The sequence below is a fragment of the Papilio xuthus genome, unplaced genomic scaffold, assembly GCF_000836235.2.
Source record: "Papilio xuthus unplaced genomic scaffold, Pxut_1.1 DF828258.1, whole genome shotgun sequence".
Lineage (NCBI taxonomy): Eukaryota > Metazoa > Arthropoda > Insecta > Lepidoptera > Papilionidae > Papilio > Papilio xuthus.
The window spans coordinates 3,671,129-3,696,848 of NW_013530391.1; the positions used below are offsets into that span (position 1 = coordinate 3,671,129).

The following is a 25,720-nucleotide window of genomic DNA, read 5'->3' on the forward strand; positions in this document are numbered from 1 at the left end:
TTTGCAAGTGTCAATTGTTAGTTTAATACCTTCCTGTTTAATCTTCAATAGAATGATTATGTAAAAGCTATCAAAGGGTTTAAATCGATGATTAATTGATAGTTGCCAAAAGTTGGCAACCTCCCGTTTGTTAGGTCGTTGCACTGCGATGGCGGGGAAGCAAAACCGCCAGAGACGCACCGGCGCGACCATTGCCGCGCGTTCGCTGGACGCATGCGCGTTGCCTTTGCCTTTCTTGTGGCGCGAAAAAGTACTCGTCTCCAGTTTGATATTTGAATAAAAAGTTTTATGAAAAGTACTTTGTATTGTAAATATTTTTTTTTACAATATTTTAGTTGTGTGTTTGTGTCAGTTATAGAAGAAAATAGTCAAAATGAAATATAAGGTAAGATTTTAAATATTTACAATTATTACTTTTAATGTAATAATAATTATTTTTTTTAATTAAAATAAAACTATTTGTGTAGAAATTTGAAAATAAAAGTTTCTTAAAACTAACAGTTCTGACGATGAATTAAACTTTTCGCTAAAGTTTATTAACTTATTCAAATATTTTTAGTGAAAACTTAGGTAAGGGTTAACAAATATTATACATAGTATAGGCATAATGTGTAATATCTAGAATATTTCTTTTTTTTTTTTAAATAGATATTATTTTTACATACAATCGAACAATTTAAAAGTACAATATGTAGGTAGTTGACTGTGGTCTACAACACCTACTAAACACAACGTATAACACACAATATTATTTAAATACAATCAGATTAACGTAATAATAAATAATGGTATATTATGACACTAATTTACATAGATTTAGTGGAAGCATTGGCTCCTGAACCAGGTTGTCTTGTGTTTCATTGGACAACTCCTTCCCCTTACATAAACTCCGAACATAACACATACAGGGTCAATCACATGCTTATCAAGTTAATTTTTCATAGTTTGGTCTGGAAACTGAGGATCAAATCTCTTTACATAAAAGCCAAATACAACAGAATATTAATAGTTACATAGTGTATAATCATATCCTAAATTTTTTTGTTATTTAAATAGTTCTTATGTTAATTTTATGTCATTTACGAAAAACTAACCCCGGCTAGTTATTGTTCAAACTGAAATCTTAAGTCAAGGAAGCGTAGTTCGTCCTTTATATGACTTCTAAAAAACTTCCATCAATACGCGTACAAATGCGGCAGCGGTAAACTAACGTGTATTTTACACTAGAACCCAATAATCTATCTCCATCTCGTTTTGCTTTTCCAACGTATTCTAAATTAACCTTTTACATTATCTTCGTTGTCTTAAATTTAACCTATCATTAAGGAAAAACCTCATTTCCTTGTCATACAAATTAAACAAAATAGTTTGCAAATCTTCATAAGGATTGATTACTGGAATGAGTGAATCGATGTCGCTTTATGGGTATTTGACAGTTTTAAGTAACAATGTATTTTAAAGTTTAAAAAAACTGCTGAAACACGTTTTCAAAAGCAGTCTAATCGTCAGAATTAAGTAATATATAGGTTTTATTAAAATTTGTCCTCTGAGAATGGAACCAAGAATCGTGTTACAATACTAACTACTCAGTCAATGGGTTGCCGAAAAGCGTAAAGTAAATATGATTTCATTGAGACGTTTTCTCTCACAGATGCGAGAAAAATGATATCCATATCCATTGAGACGAATGAAAATATTTGGCAATGTTGTTATTATAGCGATTTAAGTTGGGCCATTGTCGATTGATATTATATTTACCATTTTACGTTTTGGGCGGCGACATATCTCGTGGAAGAGACAATTCTGGGACAATGTGAACCGTCTTTTGTTATTTGAACTGTTTTATGCGATGTTCCCAGACTTAATACAATATAGCGATAGTTTTGGTTAATTTCAAATATAAATTAAAACGAACTGCAAACAAGACATAACCTAAATTGTTATACATTTTAAAAACATTAAATAAAATATTCTCGCCTCTAAAGTACAACGAAGAGTGAAAGGAAGATTCTTTATGCAAAGCACCAAATAAATGAAGGACGAAGAATGTTCTGAAAATTTTTATTTGTTCTAAATGTCGAATAATATAGACATAGAAACTGAAAATATAGTTTCATTATGCAACAACTCCCCCTTCATAGAATGATTCTAGTCTGTCCGTTTTTAACAAAAATATTTATAATTGCAAAACAAACAGAAGAATCAAACATAAATTTGTGATCATCTGACTTAATTACAAAGCCCTTTTTTGTCGCATTCAGCCTCATAATTATAACTTGTAAGTAATAAAAGATGCAGCCTGCAAATAACTGCACTTTATCCAGTTACGATCAAAACCAGTCGAGTTCTGACTGCGACCCCATACCGTCAAATTTATACCGTTATGATGTAAACCGAATTCGCATCACCCCTTCAGCAAGGGGTTCATCGACCTTAGTACATTGACAATTTGACAATGCTCGAACAACAGTTATTATAAATTATTCATACTGTATTGTTCACTATTAATCATATATCTCGAGTGATTTATCGTTGACATAAATGTAGGTGTTAGTTAGGATTCCACATATAAAAATTGCATAGCATGCTGTCCACATATTTTACGCTAAAAGTCGATATACATTGTTCTTCTTACTAATCTATACCATTAACCATTAGTCAAAGGTTCGATACAATTGTTTAGCCTTAAAGCAAGGAAATAGCAAAGTTTTTTAAATTACTACCTTTAAATTAAATTGTTAGCGTTTTTGTTTGGAACTTGTGACAAATAGCAAGAGAATTATTAAAATCGGTCAAGTAATTTTAAGTTTATCCGTTTCATAAAAACCTTAATAATTTTAAGTAGAAATATAGACTGACATAAGTTGAATTGTTAGTACAACATAACAATTAAACTAATGTGAAGTATGTTTTCCTCACAGATAAATGCTTTCTGGAAAATATCTGCTTAGTTCTTCTTGGGGTAAATTCCATTTCTCGTTTCCAACAATATTATATTAGCTTTTTTTCCTTTACAAACAAAGAAGATTTTTATGGAAGCTTTGTGATATCACAAGAAGTTTGTATGTGGTTTGACTCACCACATACTCCATCCATACACATACAGGATTTTTTAAACGAGTATATATCATTTTGAGCTTTATTTAAAACTAGCTTTTTCCCGCGACTGTCTCCGGAAACAAAGTAAATAATCTATGCGCTTATCCAGGCAGCTATCTATCTGTGTGTGAAATTTAATCTCGAAAATTCTTAAAAGTTCAGGAATTTAAAAAAGGCTCTTATTTGATATACAGAGTTTTTACATAGGTACAATACAGCTAAACGTATATTGGTACTATGCAATTACATTTGACATTACGACGCTTGTATTTAGCTTTCAAATATTAAATGGCGTTGATTTGTAAGAGGCATGTCAAAGCTCAAGCGACTCGTCCTTGCATAACGGATGCGCCGGCGCATCTCTTGCATGTACCAACGTGCAGTCACGCCCTAAACTTACGATAAAATCCATGGTGTGGCAATATGATGGGAAAACAACATTTTAATCTAATATTAACGAGAACGAGTATGAGAGATAAAGCAACAATAAAAATATATTCATGGATATTTAACAGACAAACAAATAATCGAATTTTCTTAATAAAAGTATTTGATAAAATTATTATTTTTAATAGATCTAAACGTTTCAATAATCTGTTTACGATGTAACGAATTGGAATTGAATAATGCAGGTTACAGTGGACATGTTTAATGCATTCGCTTGCTTATTTAATTGCGTCAATTATGCGCACGCGCCTTCATGTTCTTTGCCTTTGATATACATCTCAGAGCTATAAAAATGACGTCTTCTTATAATAACGCGAACGACGTCACGGGTCGTGATTTGTTTTCCAGTGATTGAATTTTCCTATGTTTGTATATTGTTTTGTATTTATCTAGATAACGATTGCAGCCTTATGAACAGTACTTGAATATACGACACAAAAAGTAAAAGAATTCGCTGTCTTTAGCGTAAGAGTACAGTGTGGTTGGACGACCGCCCAGGGCGCTGAATAGAATTTTATTTAATCCCCCCCCCCCCTAGAGGAAGTAGCTTAATGTTTAATTCGAGAGATATTTAAGAAGTTTGACCCACACCTGACAGAGTTATGGATTGTGCAGACAAACCCCATATGTTTTATGTTCTATTGTAACACGATGAGGGCGTTGAGTTTCGATACTATAACGAGTTTGCAGGTCGTATGTAGCATTTGGAAGGTTAAACTAGTAAATCAAAGTCTCGTTTTTCCGCTGATAATTACTGCATTGTATCTGCTTAAGCCTTGTTAAGACAAAATAACATTTGCAATACACAGTTCGAAGTTACAGCTATAAAATTTATAGCAGTTTAATTTCAAAGTATGGTCATCATTTTTTCAATGTATTTTTATTCTTAACAATTACTTTTATTTTCATTTGTAATAATACAGAAAAAGTATTTATATATTTAGTTCTCATTACAATGTAAAGTAAAATAAACATAATATTTCTTCCATTATATTATGTTACAAAAACATATTTCCCACCTTTTTCTCATAGTTATTCAAAGGCAAATATCAAAGAGGTTACGTAACAACGTAAATACAGAAAATATTTTTTTTTCGAAAGTAAATAAGTCCGAACAACTATAGTAATACAACAAGACTAAAGTCTGGATGTTTTGTGATCTTTACTCACAGTAATTTCTTTAAAAATATTTAAGTAATTTGTAATAAAATGTATGGTAATAACCTCAAAAAAACATTAACAATTTAACACATCAAATAATGAAACAAGGTGTTTTATTTTTTATTTAACTCAAACTATTGTTTGTCGATGAAAAAGTAAAAAATTGGCAGATCAATGGTCGAAGTTGCGAAAGTTTACCGTATGGGGGCGACAGTGAGCCGATCATGCCAACGAAGTGGCTGAAATGCAAAAGGAAATGTCGGATTTATATACATAACTGACATTAGTTTACGCGCGAAAAACTTAAAAGATGGCGTCTGAGGCAATCGAGTTAGATACGGCAACTGAAGTGCCGCAAGTTTCGGATATCACGAGCCACTGAATAGAAAATCATTTTTGCAACGTTGTGAAAATATTAATCGTTTATCGTTATGAAAAGTGGTACAAGAATTGGATTGTGCAAACGTTTATAATAAGATGACCAATTTGATGGTACATTATTATTTCAATCGTATCGCATCGTCGAACTCTTTAGATGCTAAATAGACCTAGAAAATCTGGAAGAGAAGTATGTATTAATAAACGTATGTAAAATATTGTAAATATTTAAAATATTTGTTTAAGATGGTATCAAAATGGAATATATGCGGTACATAACGAAGTATACTGGTACCTACTAAACTGACATGCATACACGTTCCCGCTAGTGAAGGACCGCGATACCAAAGACAATATCGTTTCAAAACGAAAGGGAAAGTTGAGAGCAAGAAACAAATTCGCTTTCTCACGACCCAAGCGTAATCTGAATATTCTGTCACGGGCGAAATTATAATCAACATGTGTATGTATAATATACCATAACCATAGATGACATGATGAAAAATTCTCTCGATAATAAAGCGTGGTTAAAATTAGTGTTCTATTATATCCTAGTCTATTAAATATAAATTACAATACAGAAGAACAAAGGACATTCGAACGTTACAAATGATTTATTATTTACGATTTACGAATAGAAAAATATTAAAAAAAACGCATTTTAATTGTCCTCAAAGTCGTATTCTTATGTAACAACACAAAAATTGCAAATTACAAGCTGTATAATTCATGATAATAATTTTATATTACGATCATAAATTAAGTTAACATTTAACAATAGTAAACAAATTACAACAACAATACATTTCAATTAAATAATATTTGTATACATTTAGTTGCACAAATATGAACATAGATTTATTCCTTTTTGTTACCAATAAATTAAAAAAAAAAACATGACCAAATCTGAAACTAAAATACGCGCGAAAAATTGACAACTAAAATGACGAATGACCCATTTTGCGGACAAAAACATGGTTCTTCGTCCTTCCAAAGTGGGTGCTGATGACTCGTCTATCGATTTTAGTTAGTTTACAGTGAGCATGGTATTGTAACGCTTTATTTTTAATCTACATTTGTAAACAAACAAATGGTTTTGTTGTGGGTCAAACTCACAAATGATGCCACGATCACCTTTCCAATAGTTAGACGTGCAACGAACCGCTGAAAATAAGAAAAAAAATCTAAAGAGAAGTGTAACAGTGAGGCAAGTGGGACACCGATAATGTTACCATATTCCAACATAACTGCGGACGTAACATTACTTTAATAGCTGTATTAGCTAACCATTCTTTCGTTAGTCATTGAATTATTTCATAAATAAATAATTCTTCTATAAATCCGCCTTTGGATGATAAATACTTGGTCTTGAAACAACTCCGTTGATATAGGTGATTTAACATACCCATATCGCTGTGGCGGTTAATTTTCTTGATGAATAAAGTTTAAATTCTTAATGTTATAAGAAATTTGAAGGTTCCAGTCCACGAAAACTTCCTAGTAATATGGTAAGCTTTGTCATATTGCAACTAGGACGTGGTGACATAATGACTGTTTCTGTGGTATCACATAATGGTATCATTGCGTGCGAACATAGCACTCGGCGACCGAGGATAGTTTTTATGCCGGTTCGATACAGATTGTTGACCTATTGAACATGCCGTCTTTGTTTATATGTTTCGCCCCTTTCCATTTCCAAGTAAAAATTGGGTTGTACTTACACTAAACGAAAGAATGAACAGAATACATAATATAACAACACTAATCTAACTGCAATACCCAGGATTATGTAATATAAAATCCGATGCGAATAACTTTTTAATTTTATAATGAATCCGAATAACTATTTAAAAAAATCAAATAATTCGTATGTTTTTATATCTGTTGTATTGTTTTGTTGCACTAACTATGAGTGCGTTTCATTGAATCTACATCTCGGATTGATTCATGCGTTCAGAGACGGAAAGCGACGGCAGCGGGAACTAAAGCTAAGGTTGTTTGTTATTATCTATTTATTGTTAGGACATTAGTGTAATTTACACGACGAAATTGCTTGATAAATAAAACCTTTAAGTTCAGCTTATTATTTTAATTTTAAATCGAAAACATTATCTATCTTTTTAATTAAATTAATTAAGCGCCTGTCTATTTATACTTTTAATTATGCGAAATCCATTCCAACAACATCTTAACATATAAGATAAGAATTAACAACAGCTTGCTCTCAGCGCCTCAGTTCAAAGTATTATTAGGACCTTGAAGGTTAATCTTGTTCAACAAATCTCACCTCGACGGCTGCATGACGGCGGCGCTAGTGTGCCCTCTTGTCTATGTCATCCTGTCTGCACGCTCCGTGAACTTCACAACAATGGAAACGTAAATATTTGTGTCTTTAGATATTGAGAAGGGTTTTAACAACTTTAAATAAGACAACAAACTAAAGCAATAAAGCTGTGAGAGAATAAGCTTTTGGTTATGCAATATCTAACTTCAAATCAGCACTTAATAAATATTTATTTTATTTTTCATACTGTGAACAAATAATTTTAGGAATGGTTTATTAAGACGTAAATAAAGTTTTCTTGTCATCATATATTTAGTATCTAACTGCATCTTAGAATCAGTCGCCTGTTTTTACAGACATTACCTTTTACACCTCCATGAATTAGCGTGAGATTGTCAAATGTTCATTATTCGCTACACGCTTGCAGCCGTTGCTTTGACTATAAGAAAGTGATATAATTGCATCCATTGCACTCTTGCAATAAGATTGCCTAAGAGTAAGAAAGCTTCTGTTAATCACAATACATTGCGTGTTTTGTAGTATTCAAATTTTAATTGAATTTGACACGTACCATGGAAACTATTGTGGTAGAACAATATCAACAGCAATTACGTATTGATGAACACGGAATTCATTTTGGCAAAGATGTAGAAATAAAATAACACAGATTCTTAATAACAACCTCGTTATTCTTAATATTTTTAAAACTTTATTTTAGTAATGTACCATAACACTATTGTGTCAACGTTATCACAGTAGAAAAAAAGATATCGTTACTGCTAAGATTGCTGATCTGTCAATATTCAGAAAAGTAAGTAAGTGCAAACTAAGCTGTAACTTCTGTTAAGCTTCACAATAACCGAATGTAGGGTTTGAATGTAGTATTTAATATTTCGCAAATCTTACACGTATCCGTTAAGCAATGTGCTTCGTAATATATTACGCATTTTAAACATCATTAGCAGCATCATTAACTCATGAAATATTCTTCTCGTTTGATAGTCTTTTTATTATAAACTATCATATGACATACTTTTAGTAAAATGATTCTCGCATAGCATAGTTATCTGTATTTAGTAAGAACTATCAATTAATAAACAACTTTTGACTAAGATTCGTGTTATAACAATAAACAATGGTGATAGGAATTAGAAAGCGACTATTGTCTTATAATTTATTACCTTTATGTATAAAAATGTAAGTCTACGTATTAATGAACACTAGAAGAACATTCTTGTTCTTGCATTCGTTAAATATCTCTATTAAAATCTTATTTATTTTCATAATAACAATTCACATTCCATTTTATTAAAAAAAAATGTAATCCATTTGTTTTAAAAAAACAAATTCAATGAATTACTTAGTCAACGGAAAATTGTTAATATGACTTTGCCTACATTTAATAAAAACAGTTTTCGACTATTGTTTTGGTATTAAGTGTATTCGATTTTCTACGTTTTGTGGCTAAAAAAACTTTATATTTCCTATACCTAATAACCGTAATATTTTTTGTAACATACTATAAGTTTAAATTGTCAAATGCTGTCTTGTCTTTCGTAGTAGTGCCGACCCCTTTAAGTCGCGATGGTTAAAATAAATTTTGGTAGTATATCAGAACATTCGGCCATTGTGCCGCGCCGCGTGCGCTATCTACCATCAGTATTGTCGGCATTGTGCTGCCACTGACACACACAATGCCATTTGATGTCATTACCGGAGACTCGAACGTTATATCATCGTTGTCGGCTTCATGTCAGCTAATGCAATCGCGATAACATCCCAACAGACAACGCACAAGAACATTCAATTCTCCAGCTGTTCATTTCCAAGGCCAATATGAGATAATCCGCAAAAACATTCCATCTTTTTGAAGAATCATTTAAAAGTAACTATCGCCCTCTTCCGTCCGCGCAAGTAAAACAAAACTTATTAATTATGTGTTCTTCAAGGTTATGTTCTACTGTTATACCAAATATCAGCGAGATTCATGCAGCTGTTGTGGAGGTACCTTATAACAAACATCTATTCATTCATCCATCTATCCAAACATTCGCATTTATAATATTAGTAAGATAATTCGCGGAATTTAATTTGCAATACCGTTGTAGTTGTGAAGATTTAAGTTTATTGGAATCATTTACTGATATGAAAAATGTAATATAATTTATACATAATTAATTGTTTCGACACAGGTGAGAGATGTGGAGAGTGACAGTCAGAGTTCCAGCGCAATGCCGGCCTGCAAGCTGGAAGAGAAGCTGTAAGTATGCAATAAAATCTAAGTATAATATAGATATTGCCGTGAAAATATTTAAACAAATTGATGCAAAAAGTATTTAGATAAATTTAGTTGCATCATATTAATTATTAATTAATTATCTTAAACAACTTGGTTTACAAAAGGCATAAGGGTAACAAAAGACTATATCGTATGTGAACTACATATTGATACTGCCATGTAGCTGCACCTGTCCAGTGCATTAGCATAAGAAATAGACGAGCAAATCACGGAAGCGATTGTCCTGCATACAATTGATACCTTTCAAAAATAATATTGTAGAAAATACTGCTTCATTCACTTTTTCTTCCATATTAATGTAGGGCTTTTACAATAAGAATGTTGTCTCGAACTAATGAACTGTTAATATGCAAAAGTGTAAAGAAATTAAGCAAAGATTGTACTCCATTCGTAAGATTGTGAGTTCGTTCGTTTATTCGCGCTAAACTTTACGAATGTATCACGGAAGTGGGTTCTGACGATTGGCTTAGTAATACATCACTAGCATAACTCTGTGCACGCAAGTTGCCCACATTGTCCATATTGCCCACATTGCCTATATTGACCCGATTGCCCACATTGCCGATTTTTCAGGAATAAATTTTCGTGTATTTGGTACGATCTATATGAATACAAAAGATTGCTATTAATATTTTCAAAGGAGTTATGTAACGAATGTATTGTCTAACTTTACAATTAGAACAAAAACGTCAAACATTGATGTTTTTCTTTGGTTTCATTATTCATAGTCGAAAACTTTTTGCCCTATATATGTAATCATATTTTGAAATAATTTTCACATCAAATCTATCAAAAAGTTTTTAAATAACGGAGAAAAGTTATTTGTTATCGATTTTCCTATACATATAATTTCTTTTCACAATCGAGCTTGTTCATGATTAACGAGTTAGCAATAGGTTACACGTTGAGGTCATTTTGTTTTACGGTGTACATATACACAAGAAACAAGGTTTCACAATTAGACTTTTATTATTTTTTTCACAATTTAGAAATAGCTATATAAGTAAAGACTAGTGCATAACACAAGTAGGTATGTACTACATCTACTCTACAAAACAAATGACGCATCACTGCACAAACAGTTAATTGTAAAACAAATATGTTTTCAAACAAAAACGCATTATTTTATATGGATTGTCTTTTTTTAATTATCATAAAAACATCCGCGTCTATTAAAATATTTTACATCATGGAATATTACTTTTGCGAATCATAAATGTTAACCAAATTACGTTAGTTAAATGTTTGGAATTAATATTATATTATTAAACAATTGTTTTAACTTTCTCTGGTAGGAGTTTGTTTATATTTTCATAGTTTCGTATTGTTTACATTAACCAAGTACTAAACAAGATCTAAATCTGGATTGTTCGTGTTAAATGCAATGTGTGTTCGTTTACATTTTTCTTATATTTATGCACAAAAGTTATATAGGTATACCGGCTCATAGCAAGCACTAAACCTTCTTTACTGTGGTTATGGTTGCTAGGTCGCCAAACCTAATAGTCGGACAGACCAGCCAATCTGACCGGACTTTTATATAGAAAGGCCGGACCGGACACTCTACATGATTGATGATTTTGTCTCAGTAATGTTGTTTAATAGGTACGACAAATTTTTTTACTAAAAAGCTTAACAAAACACAGACACACCGGATACCGTTTAGTTTGGACGTACACGTAATCAAAAAGCTTACCTATGCTTCATCCGGACGCCTGGCAACGCTAACTGTGGTGAGCTTGAAGACTATTGGTTCCGGAAACGAAGGGCATTGTACAATCAGCGACAAAATTTACGCATTGTCAATGGTGTATTCAGCAATAAATTGTATAAAGTAGTTTTTAGTTTTTCTATTGAATAACTTTAGTACATATCTGTACAGCAACTCGGTCATTTATCGGAACAACGACAAATCGAGTGATAAAATGCTAAGGTCTAACAATGAGTATGTCAAAAGCGTGATGTATTTATATGTACACGATTCTGTACATACGTGACACGGAATTAATCATCTATACTGATAACTTACATTTAAATAACATTCTAGGTGTTATTTTTCAACAACTTTTCTAGCGGAATTGAAAAAAATACTTAAAAATAAGTAGTTTATGCGTTCTTCCAGACTATGTTTTAAAAATCAAATATCGCCGAGTTCCGTTGAGCCGTTCTGGAGATACATTCGCATTTATAATATTAGTAAGATAAGAAGTAAAATACTCGTACCTACATATGGAACATGCAAAAATATCAGACTCCTTTGATAAGTAAAAACTTTAAAAATCAAATGATGAAGTGTTAAATCTTTCCAATAAGCGTTTTGAATTAAATAGGTAAACATTTAAACAATTAAAGACATATAGGTAAATTCTATTATTAATATTACTATTTGACCATGAGACCCATAAGCTAAAAAAAACCAATGATATTGTTACCAACGGGAAAAAAAGAGCTTAACAACTGTTTATGGTAGAAAAAGTGACATTGAGACAGGTCGCCGTTAGAGACGGCCGAGTGGTTCAGCCTCACCGTGGGTTTCCACTACAGTTATCGATATATTTTTGTTTATAACAGCCAACATAATCTCACAACCACGATCCCAATCACTCAATTATTATACAAAACATGTGCTTATGGTAATAACTGTAATAATTCAATTTGAGATGTTCTAGTATTTTATGTATAATAGCTACTAGCTGTCGCCCGCGACTCCGTTACCGCACGGTATTAAAAATCTTAATTAGCAGCCTGTGTGTTCTTCCGGAACATGTTCTACATCACAGATATCCATTGAGCTGTTCCAGAGGTAACTTCAAACAAACATAATAGTAAGAAATAATATTATCAATAAAGTTTCATTATTCTTGTCACATTTGAAAGAATTTACAAAATTCATTATGTTTTTATTTTTTTATACACTTTTTCATTATGATCTTTACCTTCCGCTGTTGCTCATCTCTATAATTAAATACTTTAACGTATTATAAAAAGGATTAACTCTTTGTTTATTTGTAAACGAAAGCCCTTCCCGATGCACCAAGGCTGGATATATCATGCGAAGAAAGCGTCGGATATTCTTTATTACCTTCAGTAATTTATACATCACACAACCGTCGTTGGGTTATGAATATTCCCTTTGTCCCTTCCTTTGTCGATCCAATCACTTGCCTCATGAATAATTCACAAATATTTTAATAGCCAAGTCTCATCTGATGTTTTGTATGTACGACCATACATCATTATCTCTGCTTACAATAAAAGAAATGATGCGCTGTTTTTCCGTCTTTTCATTTACAAGGTAACGAGCTATAAAGACCGTAAGTAAAGAGTAGAAATAATAAAAAAAATAAAAATAACATTCATATGACTATATTGTCCTCGTTTGTTCAAAAGTTCCCTCGTGATTTTTTTTTCAAAATATGCCATTTTATTAAAGCATTTTAAAGTCGGGTCAAAATGTTTTTACATTTATTTAAGTTTCTTTTTAATTTTTACTTCAGATAAATATATTTTCTCAGTTTCGCCATTTTATTTGTTTAATTAATTTACAGTCTATAATATTCCTTTGTATTATTAAGGCCAAAGGAAACCCAATAATTAGTAATGATGAATCACCTTAATCTTAGGTGTAACTTGATTCTATATTTTTTAAAGTATTATAATTTTTCCTGTTCGTGTTTAAGGGCATTGAAACATATTGGTTACTTAACAAATAACACAAGTAGATATGCGTCATCGTCTTCATTACTCGAATGTATTCTATTAATAATATAAAATATTATTTTACGTCACACAATTTTTATCTACAAGCCCTTTTGTTCTTTCATTTGTTTGTGCTTTCTTTTCTTTCGCTTGTTTTATTTTTGCAATTGTTTTTACATCGACACAGCCGATGCGTAAAATGTTCTAATTGATGCTAAGCATTAAGAACACTAAAAACGTTGTTGGTTACACACGGATGAACATAAAATGTACATATATTTATTGTACATCAATAATCAATTTTTCCTCGTTTGATAACAGCCCGCTCGTAACTCGTTCCGTAACTGAATCGCCTAATCAGTAGCTGCGTGCAAATGCAAAATCGTTTTTTTACTAATGATCGTATATCTTGTGTACTTTGTATAGTTTTGATAACTAAAGTTTTGCAAGTACAACTTGTATATCACTTACTATTTTACTGAGGCTTTTAATAATATCTTAAAATTCGTACCTCCTGTAATAAAACCACATTCTCTCCATCAACCGTCGGCCGTCCCAACTTGTGGACTGCCAAATCGTTCCTGACAGATCTTTTGTTCGTTTACAAAAAATATCAAGAAAAACAAACGCATACTTACGTTATGAAACAGATATTCATTATGGAAGCGTTTTATTATTTGATCTACCGCTGAATCATTGACAGCGAAAGTGTCTGTTAAAATTGAATAAATAGTAAAGTCGTATGTGTGCGGTTTGCTGCCTTGAGCTTGACAGCGGCCAGCGGGCAGAGGCCAGCAGCTAGCGTCCAGCAGGCAACGGCCAATGGCCAGGGGCAATAAGGACATCCGCCGCTTTACGATACTTTCTAATATTTACCTCTATACGCTTGGCTTAAATCTTTTCGATTTATTATCTCACGCAAGTGCTAAGAGTATGTAACATGTACGTTTCCAGGTTTTTTTTTGAACTAGCTGTCGTACATAACTTCGTCTCCGCTTAGGATGAATTTAAAAACTCCAATCATTTCTCTTGAGAAGTGTGTTATAATTTTTTATCTATCCAAATTTTAATCTTTACTTTAGACTCTAGGTGGTAACTTTCAAGGCTGTGCCGTAATATATCAGTTAGTCGATGCCTTATTATTGAAAACTTTTTTTTTAATTCTCTATTTGCTTTGAAGGATAACCTTGTGTCATTTTTGTGCTTGAAAATAGATAAAGTTTACTTTGTGTTGTCACGATGTTCGCGACAAGCTTTCGTATGTTACATAAGTTATATTTTAAGTCAAGTAAAAGCTGAACCTTATGTAACACTAATTATATCTTAACTTCGCTCTCTGGCCTTTTGTAATTGAACTTTTTACTTAAATGACACTGAACAACCTGCCATACGGGATAAGGCACTTTTCATTACTTAACAGTATTGCTATACATACACACTAAAGTATTATTTACCAGTCGTCAATCTTTAGATTTATTTTCTTCTTGCTACAGACTAAAAATAAATATAGGACACCATTATTTTTAAATAAAGTTTTATTGTTAGCTTTCGGTACAGAAATTCGCCGAGTTTAATCAATGGACGCCAACATTTCATAAAAAAGGTTTCCAAAAACATTACGAGACTATGAATGGAACAGAACGACAAATCGGAAGCAGACCCTAACACAGAGCAATTTACAGGGAAAGTGAGGTCCTTATTAGGCAGCGATTACACGGCGACGTAACCGGACGCCAGTTTAGCGGAGCGCCCACGCGAGCGGCACAAGTCACAAGCGGTAGCGATATACATTTTAAAGCACAATTTGTCTTTTTCAAAATATTTTTTTAATTATGTTATGGTGCTTTCTTATAAGAAAAGATTTTTTTATCACAGGCCAGTTTGATTGTATAAATTAAATGAACACAAGAGGAACTGCAGATAACATTTCAACTGTTGTGATAATTGATAATTGTGGACAAAAATAGGTAGTAAACAATTTAAATTGATGCATCAATTATTTTATCACTAACTTACTAATATTAAAAAAATAACAAGTTACGTGACTTAACTAATTATGGTACGTACAAACAATAACATGTAATGCTATGAAGTAAAAGTAAAATTAAGTATTCATAAAACATACGATCATTTAAACTAAAACAGTATTAAATACGCTGCCTCTTTTGCGTTATGTCAGGGTAGTGGAAAGCCGCGTGCGCGAGTAGAATTAATTGCATGCGCAGGCGCAGGCGCAGGCGTGGCAATGAACCTGCGTCCACACGTGCTGCCTGCCATTGTCCACACAATACTGTCTTACTTTAAATCATTATTATTATGGAAGCTTATTTACTTATTCTATAATATGAAATTGACTTAATCTGTGCCAGAGATTACGCTTAGACCCTTTTTAAAATTGTTACTGGTTCCAATGAACGTACATTTATTTTTCAACTTTTGCACCCTCAATTTTATTTCCTGACATCGTGCATCTCGCAACGTCTTCTATGGACACCCGGGGGTTCATCTTTAGGAATTACTGCTTTATCCCCTTTAATATGACCCTTCGATGTCTTGGTAGACATTTTTAATACGTTAGTACTTATGACCGTATAAAGATGGAAGTATTACTTTTAATACGTGACCGAGGCCTTTGCGGTGAGTCTTCGTTATTGATAATGCAATTCAATACGTTTCCGGATCATTGAATTTTCAATATTATCATAATAATATCACAAGGCTTGTTTTCTTAATCAGATCTTTTATGTGCCAAAAAACGATTGCGTGTTTATGCCGAAAAAGTTCCAGAGCATATGACAAACTACTTTTACTTGACCAATTTCAACTTAAGTGTTACATTTATTATCAAATCTGCGATTCGGTGAAAGGGTTTGACGAATGTTAAAGTTTTATTCATAAACATATCGGTATACTTTTCAAATATGATGATTGTAATCGTATAACGGAACGTATCAAACACACGCAATATGCTTGTCCTCTTACAAACACAATTTGCATAACATAACAATACGGTAACTTAGTATTGTGACAATGTCGTAACGGTCCTTCTCGAGCGAGGAGGTGTTGTATTGTGTTGATACTGACTTAGATAAATCTATGCCACACTAAGGATCGATCTTTGTCTGAACAGTTCTGTTGCAAGTGAAAGAGACCCGGATGTGATCTGATCTACTTTCAAGCACCGAAACTTGTATTCACATTCCTAACTGTAATATCCTTTACTGTTACTTATTGAAAGAAATGCAAACTGACTCTCTGACCTCATGGAGCAGGTAAAGGAAGCGTTTGTCGGTCAGTTATCACGTTAAGAAGTTGTCATACACACCGCTATTCATAAAATATTGTTTTCTTATGGGATGCTTGAGCTTTCTCTTGACATAATAACTCATTTTGCAGCTTGTTAATTTTAAAAATATTCCTATTCCACAATTAATCTTCACAAAGTAATAAAAATACGTTAAATGATTTTTATTGCTTCATAATCATGCTTAGTCAGTCTTTGTGTCTTCGAACTGCGAGGAAAGTTGATTCAACAATGGAATTCCCTCGTGTGGTGAGTGTGGAGAACGTAAAAGTCATTTAGTTAGCCATAAGTCAAGGCGTTGCTTTGTATGCGCACCGCAAGACGTGACCGGAGTGCGTGTGCCGCGTCTGGACACGTGCCTTGCCGTTAACCTGACAGATAGGGCTGACAACTATCAAGAAACGAAGACCCCAATACTGTCAGCAAAAAACAAGGACTCCTGACACATTTTCTTATAAAAAAAATTACATCCAGTGACTTGCCACACCATTCACTTCTCACCCAAGACATTGATGTCGTTTAAATTTATTTAAAACCCAAATAATTCAGGAAGTGGCAGCCCTATTGACAAGACAATTCATTCTAAGTATTATAGCTACGAACAATATTAAGTTAAACGTGTACAAAGTAAGCTCAAATTAATGCTATTGAGAAAAGTTATGCAAATTGTATACATGTATGGACTCGACTCGCTTGCTGTTATCTACTAGAAATTAAGGGCTATAGCGCTTTAGGACTATACTAACTATACCTAAATGGCCTACGATACGAAAGTTTAAACACATACACTCACTCTAGCATTCTTACACCTCAAGGCAATAAATTAAATAAATCTTACGTATTGCTCATCCTCATAAAACAAGTTGAAGTTGTTCCAAGTTAAAAAGAAATATGTTTCAAGTCTGTCACTGCCATTATTCAAATGACTGAATTATTTTGGAGAATTTTTTACTAAGAAACGAAGCTCAAGCTAAATTTTCCCTTAAGATTTTGTGTAGTTGATGAAGGAAAAAATATACGTTTTCTGTGTAACCCTAAGAATATAGTTAAGCACTGTTTAGTTAACATGTGTTTTGTTTTCGAAGGTTATTTTGAACTCCGGTGAAGGATATTGTAAACTTTTAAGTCGTTATATACTTCAACATAAATATGTACTTTATATTAAAATATATTTTACAATGGCTATGTTTTCTATGCATATTGATAGAAACTGAAAGTTAAATTATAGGTTAGTATTCTCTTCCATCATTTTATTATATTTAAGTATGTATAACAGAAACAAAGTAAGGTAAATTGCAAGTTACAATGTGTCTCCATTTTACTGATTACGGGTATAATGCCGTCAGAGTTTCCGCAGTGGAAACGGAACCTTCCATTGTCTAGCATTAATTATAATTTCACTCTATTATTCCTGCTATGTTCATCGATGATCATTGCTAGACATTCAGTGCCACCGACTCGTGTTTTTCAAGATATTTTTTTTTTGTTGGAGGCAACAAATGACGCTTAAATCACCTCGTATATACAAGATGACCTGTTTGCTACAAATAATATAAAAGATTATTGCTACAAATCTCTTTGCTCAATTGCAATATGTCGCAATTATCTTGACTATTTTTACATAAAATATGCATCAAATAGCAAAGAAATTGTCTAATTACACATCATTACATATGCAATTAGATTACACTTAACTTATAAATTTAAATACACGTGTCGGTAGTATATAAATAATATACAAATATTATATACATATTTTCCAAGAGTAATCTTCAGAAGATACGTACAACATTCTTGCTTCTAGACAGGAAGTGATTAAAATAATTGTTCACCAATTTAAAAATTATTCATCGCCACATATTCATAATTAAATTTTGATTAAAAAATTATCTGCCTATTTATTGTTTTCTTCATTTATTCACTTAATATAATGTATTTTTACATGAAACTCCAATAGCCTAATATAACTATTAGGCTATTGGAGAGAGTACTAACATTCATAGACGTGCTCGTGGGTTCGATTCCCACCATTCACTTTCCGTCGTGACTTTCGTATCAATAACTATAATAGTAAATTTCAAATCTGCTATAAAAAATAGTAGTTGTGCTACTTTGTGCTAGTGGAAAAAGAGTTTAAATTGATATGTTTGTAGGGAGCGCACGGTGCGGCGGTCGTCTGTGCTGATCTGCGCGTTGGTGCTGTCACTGGCAGCGCTGGGCGGGTACACGGCAGTGCTGCTGCTGACCGGCAACTCCGCCACCGTGCCCTGCCTCAGCGAGGAGTGCGTCGCCACTGGTAAACCACCATCCACCATTTTATAGGTTACAGGGCAAATGGACATTCGCTACACCAGAGGGACCCTGTATGCGTTGCCGGCCTTTAAGGGAGTGTCCTCTTTTCTTGAAAGCTCTTAAGTCATAACTGTTTGTAAGTACCGATAAGGACAGAGTATTCCAAACGCGGCTGTGCGAAGTAAAAATTTTTGTGAAAACCTCGTCGTTGCGTAATTTAATTTTCCTCTGTTTACCGTTTCAGTATTGTATTAAAACGAGATAAAATATTGCAGAGATAAGTTACTTCTTTCTTCTCTCACCTTATCTTACCTTTTAAGGCAATGTAATCCCAGTGTTTACTCGCCCTAGCGTCTTTTGTTATGCAGTAAACACTGGAATGGAATCCGGCAGTTGTTTGTATGTCATTAAAGTAAATAGAAGATTGCAACAATTAAAAATAATTAAGCTTCATAATATAAATGATTTGCATTTGAGACGACGCGACGTGCAAACTCCATCAAAATATATAACATTCTTCCTAGAGCGCTTCTACAAGAGGGTGCTTACACACTAGACTTGGATCTAATTTAAAAGTAACAATTATGAACATGTAAATTAATTCAGCTCATTACAAATCCAGGGTAGATAGTGTAGTTAACTTTCCCGTCTAGATCAGATGCTGATAATTGGATATCAGTGGCGTAGTAGTTTGTTGGTAAATTACTTTAATTATAATGTAATTTAATGCTAAATAAATATGGAAAATGACATATAATAATTTAACGTTACATTTTCCCTTAATAACGACGCAGTTTAAGATCATCGGCATGATTTATGCCACGTGGCGTTTTCAACGTAATTGAACCTAACTGCGTACTAGCAAAGTCTGATACGAATGCATTAATAAAGCACCGATGCGCAGTAACCAGGAATTTTGTTTGTCCGTTTGACCGTACCTGCCACCATGGGTACACATATTTATTTTCTAACACGTGTGCACAAACAATATCAGAACATATAACGCCTAACATATAAATTAACTTTTCAGTCACAATTTACACGTCAAGTTAGATGGATATTAGAAAAATATTTGTTACAATGGATTTTTTAAGAGTGGTGATGTTTTTTATTTGTGTTACTTTTATAAATTCCTCGCCCGTTGACAATGACATATCATTAATAGAAAAGACCGGTGAGCAAAGTGAACATATTAATTTTAACTTTTAATTAATTTTAAAGTTGATATTTTTTGAAATGAAGTTTGTTTAGGTTCGTTCAAACTATACATAAGAGATTTTCAAAATCGATATAGATAAAATTATTGATTTTACATTAGTTACATTACCAATAAGTTTGGATGTGAGCTCACAATTTTGTGTGTAACACAAGTATAATGATTTGGTTACATTTTTAGCCGATTAAATCAGTTTATGTATGCGGGTTTGTATGTATGTCAATTTCATTGTGACCTTGCGGCTGAAACGATTGAACAGATTTTGTTGAGTTTGAAATTCGATTTATACAATCTGTGTTTTTTTTTTAAATTAACTAACGGTGTTATTCATTTCCATAAAATGTCTCTGCAGCATCTCGCATCCTGTCATCGCTGAACAAAGATGTAGAGCCGTGCACCGATTTCTACGAGTTCGCGTGCGGCGGCTGGATCAAGAAGAACCCGGTGCCGGAGTGGGCGACGTCCTGGGACCAGCTGGCGCTGCTACGAGAGCAGCTAATAGAGAACTTGCGCGAGCTGCTAGAGGCAGACGATGGGGAGGGCGGGGAGGTCCTGCCAGAGAGCGTCAAGAAGGCCAAGACTTTGTACAAGACTTGTATTAATACTGGTATGTTGCATTCCAGTGGCAACTCTTACAATTTAAATTAACGATAAGATCACGATTTTATAGAACAATTTTCTTTACTTATTTTTTAATGAAGGTTTTACATTTGATATTCTTACAATTAAAACAAATTACTTTTAGAACTTTTTAGGAATTTCAACTAAGGAACGTTGTATAAAATACTATTATTACTACTTAATGATACAATTAAATAATTAAATCAAATCTGAAAATATCTCAATTGTCAACAGACAAATTGGAAGAGAACGGAATCGAGCCTATCGAAAGCTTATTATCAAAGTTGGGTCTGCCGGGCAAACCACCGCAGAACGCGAGCGAGGACTTCTCGTGGGAGTCTGTGGCGGGGCGCAGCCGCCGCATGCTGGGCCTGAACGTGCTGCTCAGCGTGCAGGTCGCAGAGGATGTCCGCAACACCAGCAGGAACCGCGTCGTGGTCAGTACCACTACATCACTTACCCCAAACGGCCTAACCCAATAGAGTTGGATGAGATTGCGGAATTTCATTAGGCACACGCATAGAAGCATAGACTCTTAATTATTATAAAATTTGATGATTGTAAACGATCGAAAGATTCTAATAGTATTATAAATAGTATAAAGCAATATTTGTATGAAAATTAACCAACTAAAGTAAGTTCATTTTTATGGCTGTGGTAGTCAACTTACGATACTTACATGTGTAATTTTAGAAAAACCCAATTGAACAACAAATGATGCAAACTTACATCGATGGTTACCATTTTTTATATCAGTTTTTACATTTATTTTTTGTGAGAATAAAAACAGTTTAATTAAAATCGGATTAAATTTCATGCTACGTGCAGTGTTTTACAAAACCAAAATAACGTAAGCAGAAGAAGCACGCTTGTAATAAGTTGCTGATATACGAGACTTCACATGAAATCGAGCCATCTCAAATGCAAAAGACTAGTCACGAACTGGAATCTTTAAGCAGACGTCGAGATGTCTCAGTAGATTGTGTTTACCTTAAAGATATCATACGTATACACAAATTAAATTCATTTTATTTAGTTAACATACTCTGACATCCTAAATAAAAAATTATTGATATATTCTTTCTACTAAGCTTACAAATTGATTTGTCAAATTCTACGGTATGGTTTGATACAATGTGGAATTTGTATAACTATAGTTACTGTTTCCATACCTAAGATTGATATAATCTTTCTAGGCGTGCGAAATTATTTCATTTGTTTAATCTTCAATAGTGATTTTTTTAACCAAACCTAATGTTAGACCACCAGTTATTCGTCATCGATTTGGATTTTATCTTTACTTATTGTTGAATTATGACCTAGATATTGATCTATGCCGAAGAATTAAAATATCTATAATTAGGACGGTACGTATTCTGGCGGCAGGTGGAGCAAGTGTCGCCGGGCTTCAGCGAGCGGTACCTGCTGCAGGCGCAGCAGTTCGCGCACGAGCTGGCGCAGTACGAGCAGTACATCCGCGACATGGTCTCCATCGCCGACCCCGAAGCTGATGCCCAGCGCTTTGCTGATGACATTATAGCCTTCAGCAAGAGCCTCGCCAAGGTACAGTATTCTCAGATTTGAAGAAACCAGTCAAAGATTCCTCATATTACGCTCGTAGAGTAAACACTTGGGTTATTTCCCTATCACATTTTTGACTAATAAGCTGCTCACAATCATCGCTATTCCTAATTTATAAAAACCTTAACTCTACTATCTCAGATAATGACGCCAATGGAGGTTCGTCGCAGCGGCACGCACTTGTTCCACGAGGTGAGCCTGTCGCAGCTGCTGCAGGGCACCGCCGGGGGACCGCCGCAGTGGACCCAGGTAATACTAAAACAAATTCCTACACCTAGTTCCATTCAGTCGAGTCCAATCTACTACCAGTGTTAATCATTCATTGCAGCATAATTGGGAGAAATACTTGAAGCTGGTGTTCGCCAACACGAGTGTGACGCTGGACCCCATCACCGATCGCATCATCGTCATGGACCTGCCGTATCTGCAGAAGTTGTCCGTCCTGCTCAATGAAACCGAACCCGTCATAGTTGGCAAGTGGCGTCCTTGAGTTAATATATAAATATAGTTTCGGGTCATCGAATGAACCTTTTCATTATGCAAAGAGGTATCACATCTTAGGGCTCGCAACATCCGATTGTAGCATAAGTCGAAGGAATACTTATTCCTGTTCCTATGCGTTGTGTGATGAATGTTATATATATCAGAGCGGTTCCTGTGGTGGAGCGTGTTCTCTACGGTGGCGCCGATGACGCTGCGCTCGTTCCGGGAGCTCGGATTCCGGTTCTCGCGCGAGGTGTTCGGTCTGCGGCAGCGCACTCCGCGCTGGAAGACCTGCGCCGCCAACGTCAACGCCAACTTCGGCCTCGCCCTCAGCTACGCCTACGTCCGCCTACACTTCCACCCCGAGGCCAGAGAGAAGGTACACATTCACCAGGCTCTATTGCAAGTCTGCTGCCGGCCCATAAATTACCAAATCTCTCGTCCCCTAGGTGACTTATCGCGCCACTCTTCTCGAGCGCCATCGAATTCTATTGAACCTATGACTTGAACTTTTGCGAGAAAATAATATTTGAGGAGACAGAGTACAGATTACACTACAACGCGTACGTTAATTGTAGGCGATAGAGATGGTGGAGGATGTGCGCGCGGCGTTCGCGGATGCGGTGCAGCGGCTGGAGTGGATGGACGCGAGCACGCGCGCGCGCACTCTGCGCAAGCTGCAGGCCATCCGCAACTTCGTCGGCTTCCCCGCCTGGCTGCTGCACACCGACAAGCTCGACAACCACTACAAGCATGTACGCATCTAACTATTACCTTCCACCTGCACAAATGTCCACAGTTTGTTGTCATTGTCGTTGTTGTTGTTGTTGTCGCAGGCGCACGTGATCGAGGACAACCTGTTCGACACTTACCTGAACCTGACGTGGGCCGCAGTCAAGAAATCCTTCGAGTCACTGCGGGAGAAGCCCGACAGGAACAGGTCGCTGCACAAACATCACATAACCTAACTGAACGACTTATTATATTCTATTTGTGTTACAGTATTTTTGTGTGTTTCTCTCAGATGGGTTGCAACAGCTACAACAGTGAACGCGTTCTACTCGGCTACACTTAATTCAGTCAGTAAGTGACAATTTAAATATGTATATGAGAATGAAGTAAAGTTTTATTCGCATAAGTAAAAAAATAAGTTAAATATAGTTTAGTATTGTAGCGAGGGTAAATTTTCAGCGTTCCCGGCGGGCATCCTGCAGCCGCCATTCTACGGCAACGGCATTGAGTAAGTTCGCATACAACTTTTATAAATGCGGAAAGTTTGAATTAATAGATGGATGATCGTTATCATGTACCGGGATTGAAATATGTACATAACTGCAATACAGATACATTACAGCCTCAAATAACGCACAGTCTACTAATAGTTTCTTTTTTTTATTACTTTACGCGGAAGGAGTCGCGGTCGGCAGCTGGAACTAAATCATTTTAAAATTTTCTCCCAGGGCAATAAACTACGGCTCCATCGGTGCAATCATGGGACACGAAGTGACGCACGGCTTCGATGACCAAGGTGAGAATTGCTAAAGGTTCTTCGAGTAGCACTTTGTTTTGTGGTCCGCTCGTGTAATAGTGGAGTGCGACATCGTCAGGTCGACGGTACGACGAGGAGGGCAACCTGAAGCAGTGGTGGTCTGCGGCGACGCTGGAGCACTACCACGCGAAGGTGCAGTGCATCATCGAGCAGTACGGGCGCTACCACATGCCGCAGCTGCCGGAGTACGCGGTGCACGGCTTCAACACGCAGGGAGAGAACATCGCCGACAACGGCGGCCTCCGCGCCGCGCTCAGCGCCTACGCGCGCCACACGCGCCGGCGCGCCGCCTCCACCACCTCCTCCACCTCCGCACTACCCCGCGCGCTGCCCGGACTCCCGCACTACTCTCCCAAACAGCTCTTCTTCCTCGGCTTCGCGCAGGTACTCTCTCATACACACGCTTACTCTGTCGCCTTTAATAGCCTACCATGGCTTCCTTATAAGAAAAGGGTAAAAGTACTAGAACATGTGTCTCCGGCAAAAACACACGCCCTTACTTCTTTTTTCTCTCTTAGTATATTCTATTTGAAAATAGGATAGGAAACATTTTAATAACATGTTCTATGTGATATGTATCAGATCTGGTGCGGCAATTCGACAGTGGGCGCGCTGAAGTCGAAGCTGGTGGAGGGCGTGCACAGCCCCAACAAGATCCGCGTCATCGGCACGCTCAGCAACTCCGAGGAGTTCGCGGAGGCGTGGAGCTGCCCCAAGGGCTCCCCCATGAACCCTGAACACAAGTGCGTGCTCTGGTAACACACCGCATACTGGCCACCACTCAACCAAAGACAATATCATAGAGTTTCGTTAAGTTATTTTTACAGTTACCGACCTAGTTTTAAGATATTGTACTTAATTATATTAACGGTGATTTATTATTTTTAACGACTTAAAATTGTCAAAAGGACTGAAATTCTAGATTTATGTGTGTTCCCAAAATTTGGGTTAAAAAATTGTAAAGTGAAATAGTGATAATTTGATATAACCAACGAAATTGAAAAATCATTGACAGCATATGAGATTATAGAATTAAATTCTGAGCGAAAGAGATGGATGCGTTGATATAAGGTAAGAGTGAGTGAGAGGTCTGTTACTTGATTATTATTGTATGAAGGAAGACATAGATTTTACTGACACTAATTATATGCAATACTTTTTAAGATTCATAATAATGTTATACTTTTAAAAAGCAATTGTGATCATTGTATAGTTCCCAATATCTTGTTGTCTGGAGTAAAACAATACTTTAGTTTTATATTTTACTATTAACTTGATAAAAATCCTTTTTCTCATAAATATATATA

General features: G+C 35.0%; 1 protein-coding gene across 2 annotated transcripts; it reads left to right on the forward strand.

Moving 5' to 3' along the window:
• The first annotated feature begins 150 nt into the window (after positions 1 to 150).
• LOC106113501 (neprilysin-11) lies at positions 151 to 25,701 on the forward strand. 2 transcript variants are annotated; one of them, XM_013306307.1, is made up of 16 exons: positions 151 to 385; positions 9,562 to 9,629; positions 18,825 to 18,967; positions 20,532 to 20,786; positions 21,035 to 21,237; positions 22,187 to 22,363; positions 22,523 to 22,630; positions 22,710 to 22,854; positions 23,029 to 23,243; positions 23,443 to 23,619; positions 23,701 to 23,804; positions 23,889 to 23,947; positions 24,056 to 24,104; positions 24,325 to 24,392; positions 24,472 to 24,797; positions 24,996 to 25,701. In XM_013306307.1, exons 1-16 carry the CDS (start codon positions 374 to 376, stop codon positions 25,170 to 25,172), a joined length of 2,286 nt encoding a protein of 761 aa, XP_013161761.1. In that variant the 5' UTR covers positions 151 to 373; the 3' UTR covers positions 25,173 to 25,701. The 2 variants fall into 2 exon arrangements, with proteins under 2 accessions (XP_013161761.1, XP_013161762.1); XM_013306308.1 differs by lacking the exons at positions 151 to 385; positions 9,562 to 9,629; positions 18,825 to 18,967 and adding an exon at positions 19,898 to 20,137.
• The last annotated feature ends 19 nt before the right edge of the window (positions 25,702 to 25,720 follow it).

Coding starts and splice junctions, on each gene's coding strand:
- LOC106113501 (XM_013306307.1), top strand. Junction 22,364..22,522: donor TCAGCAAGAGCCTCGCCAAG/GTACAGTATTCT, acceptor CTACTATCTCAG/ATAATGACGCCAATGGAGGT. Junction 23,620..23,700: donor TCGACAACCACTACAAGCAT/GTACGCATCTAA, acceptor TTGTTGTCGCAG/GCGCACGTGATCGAGGACAA.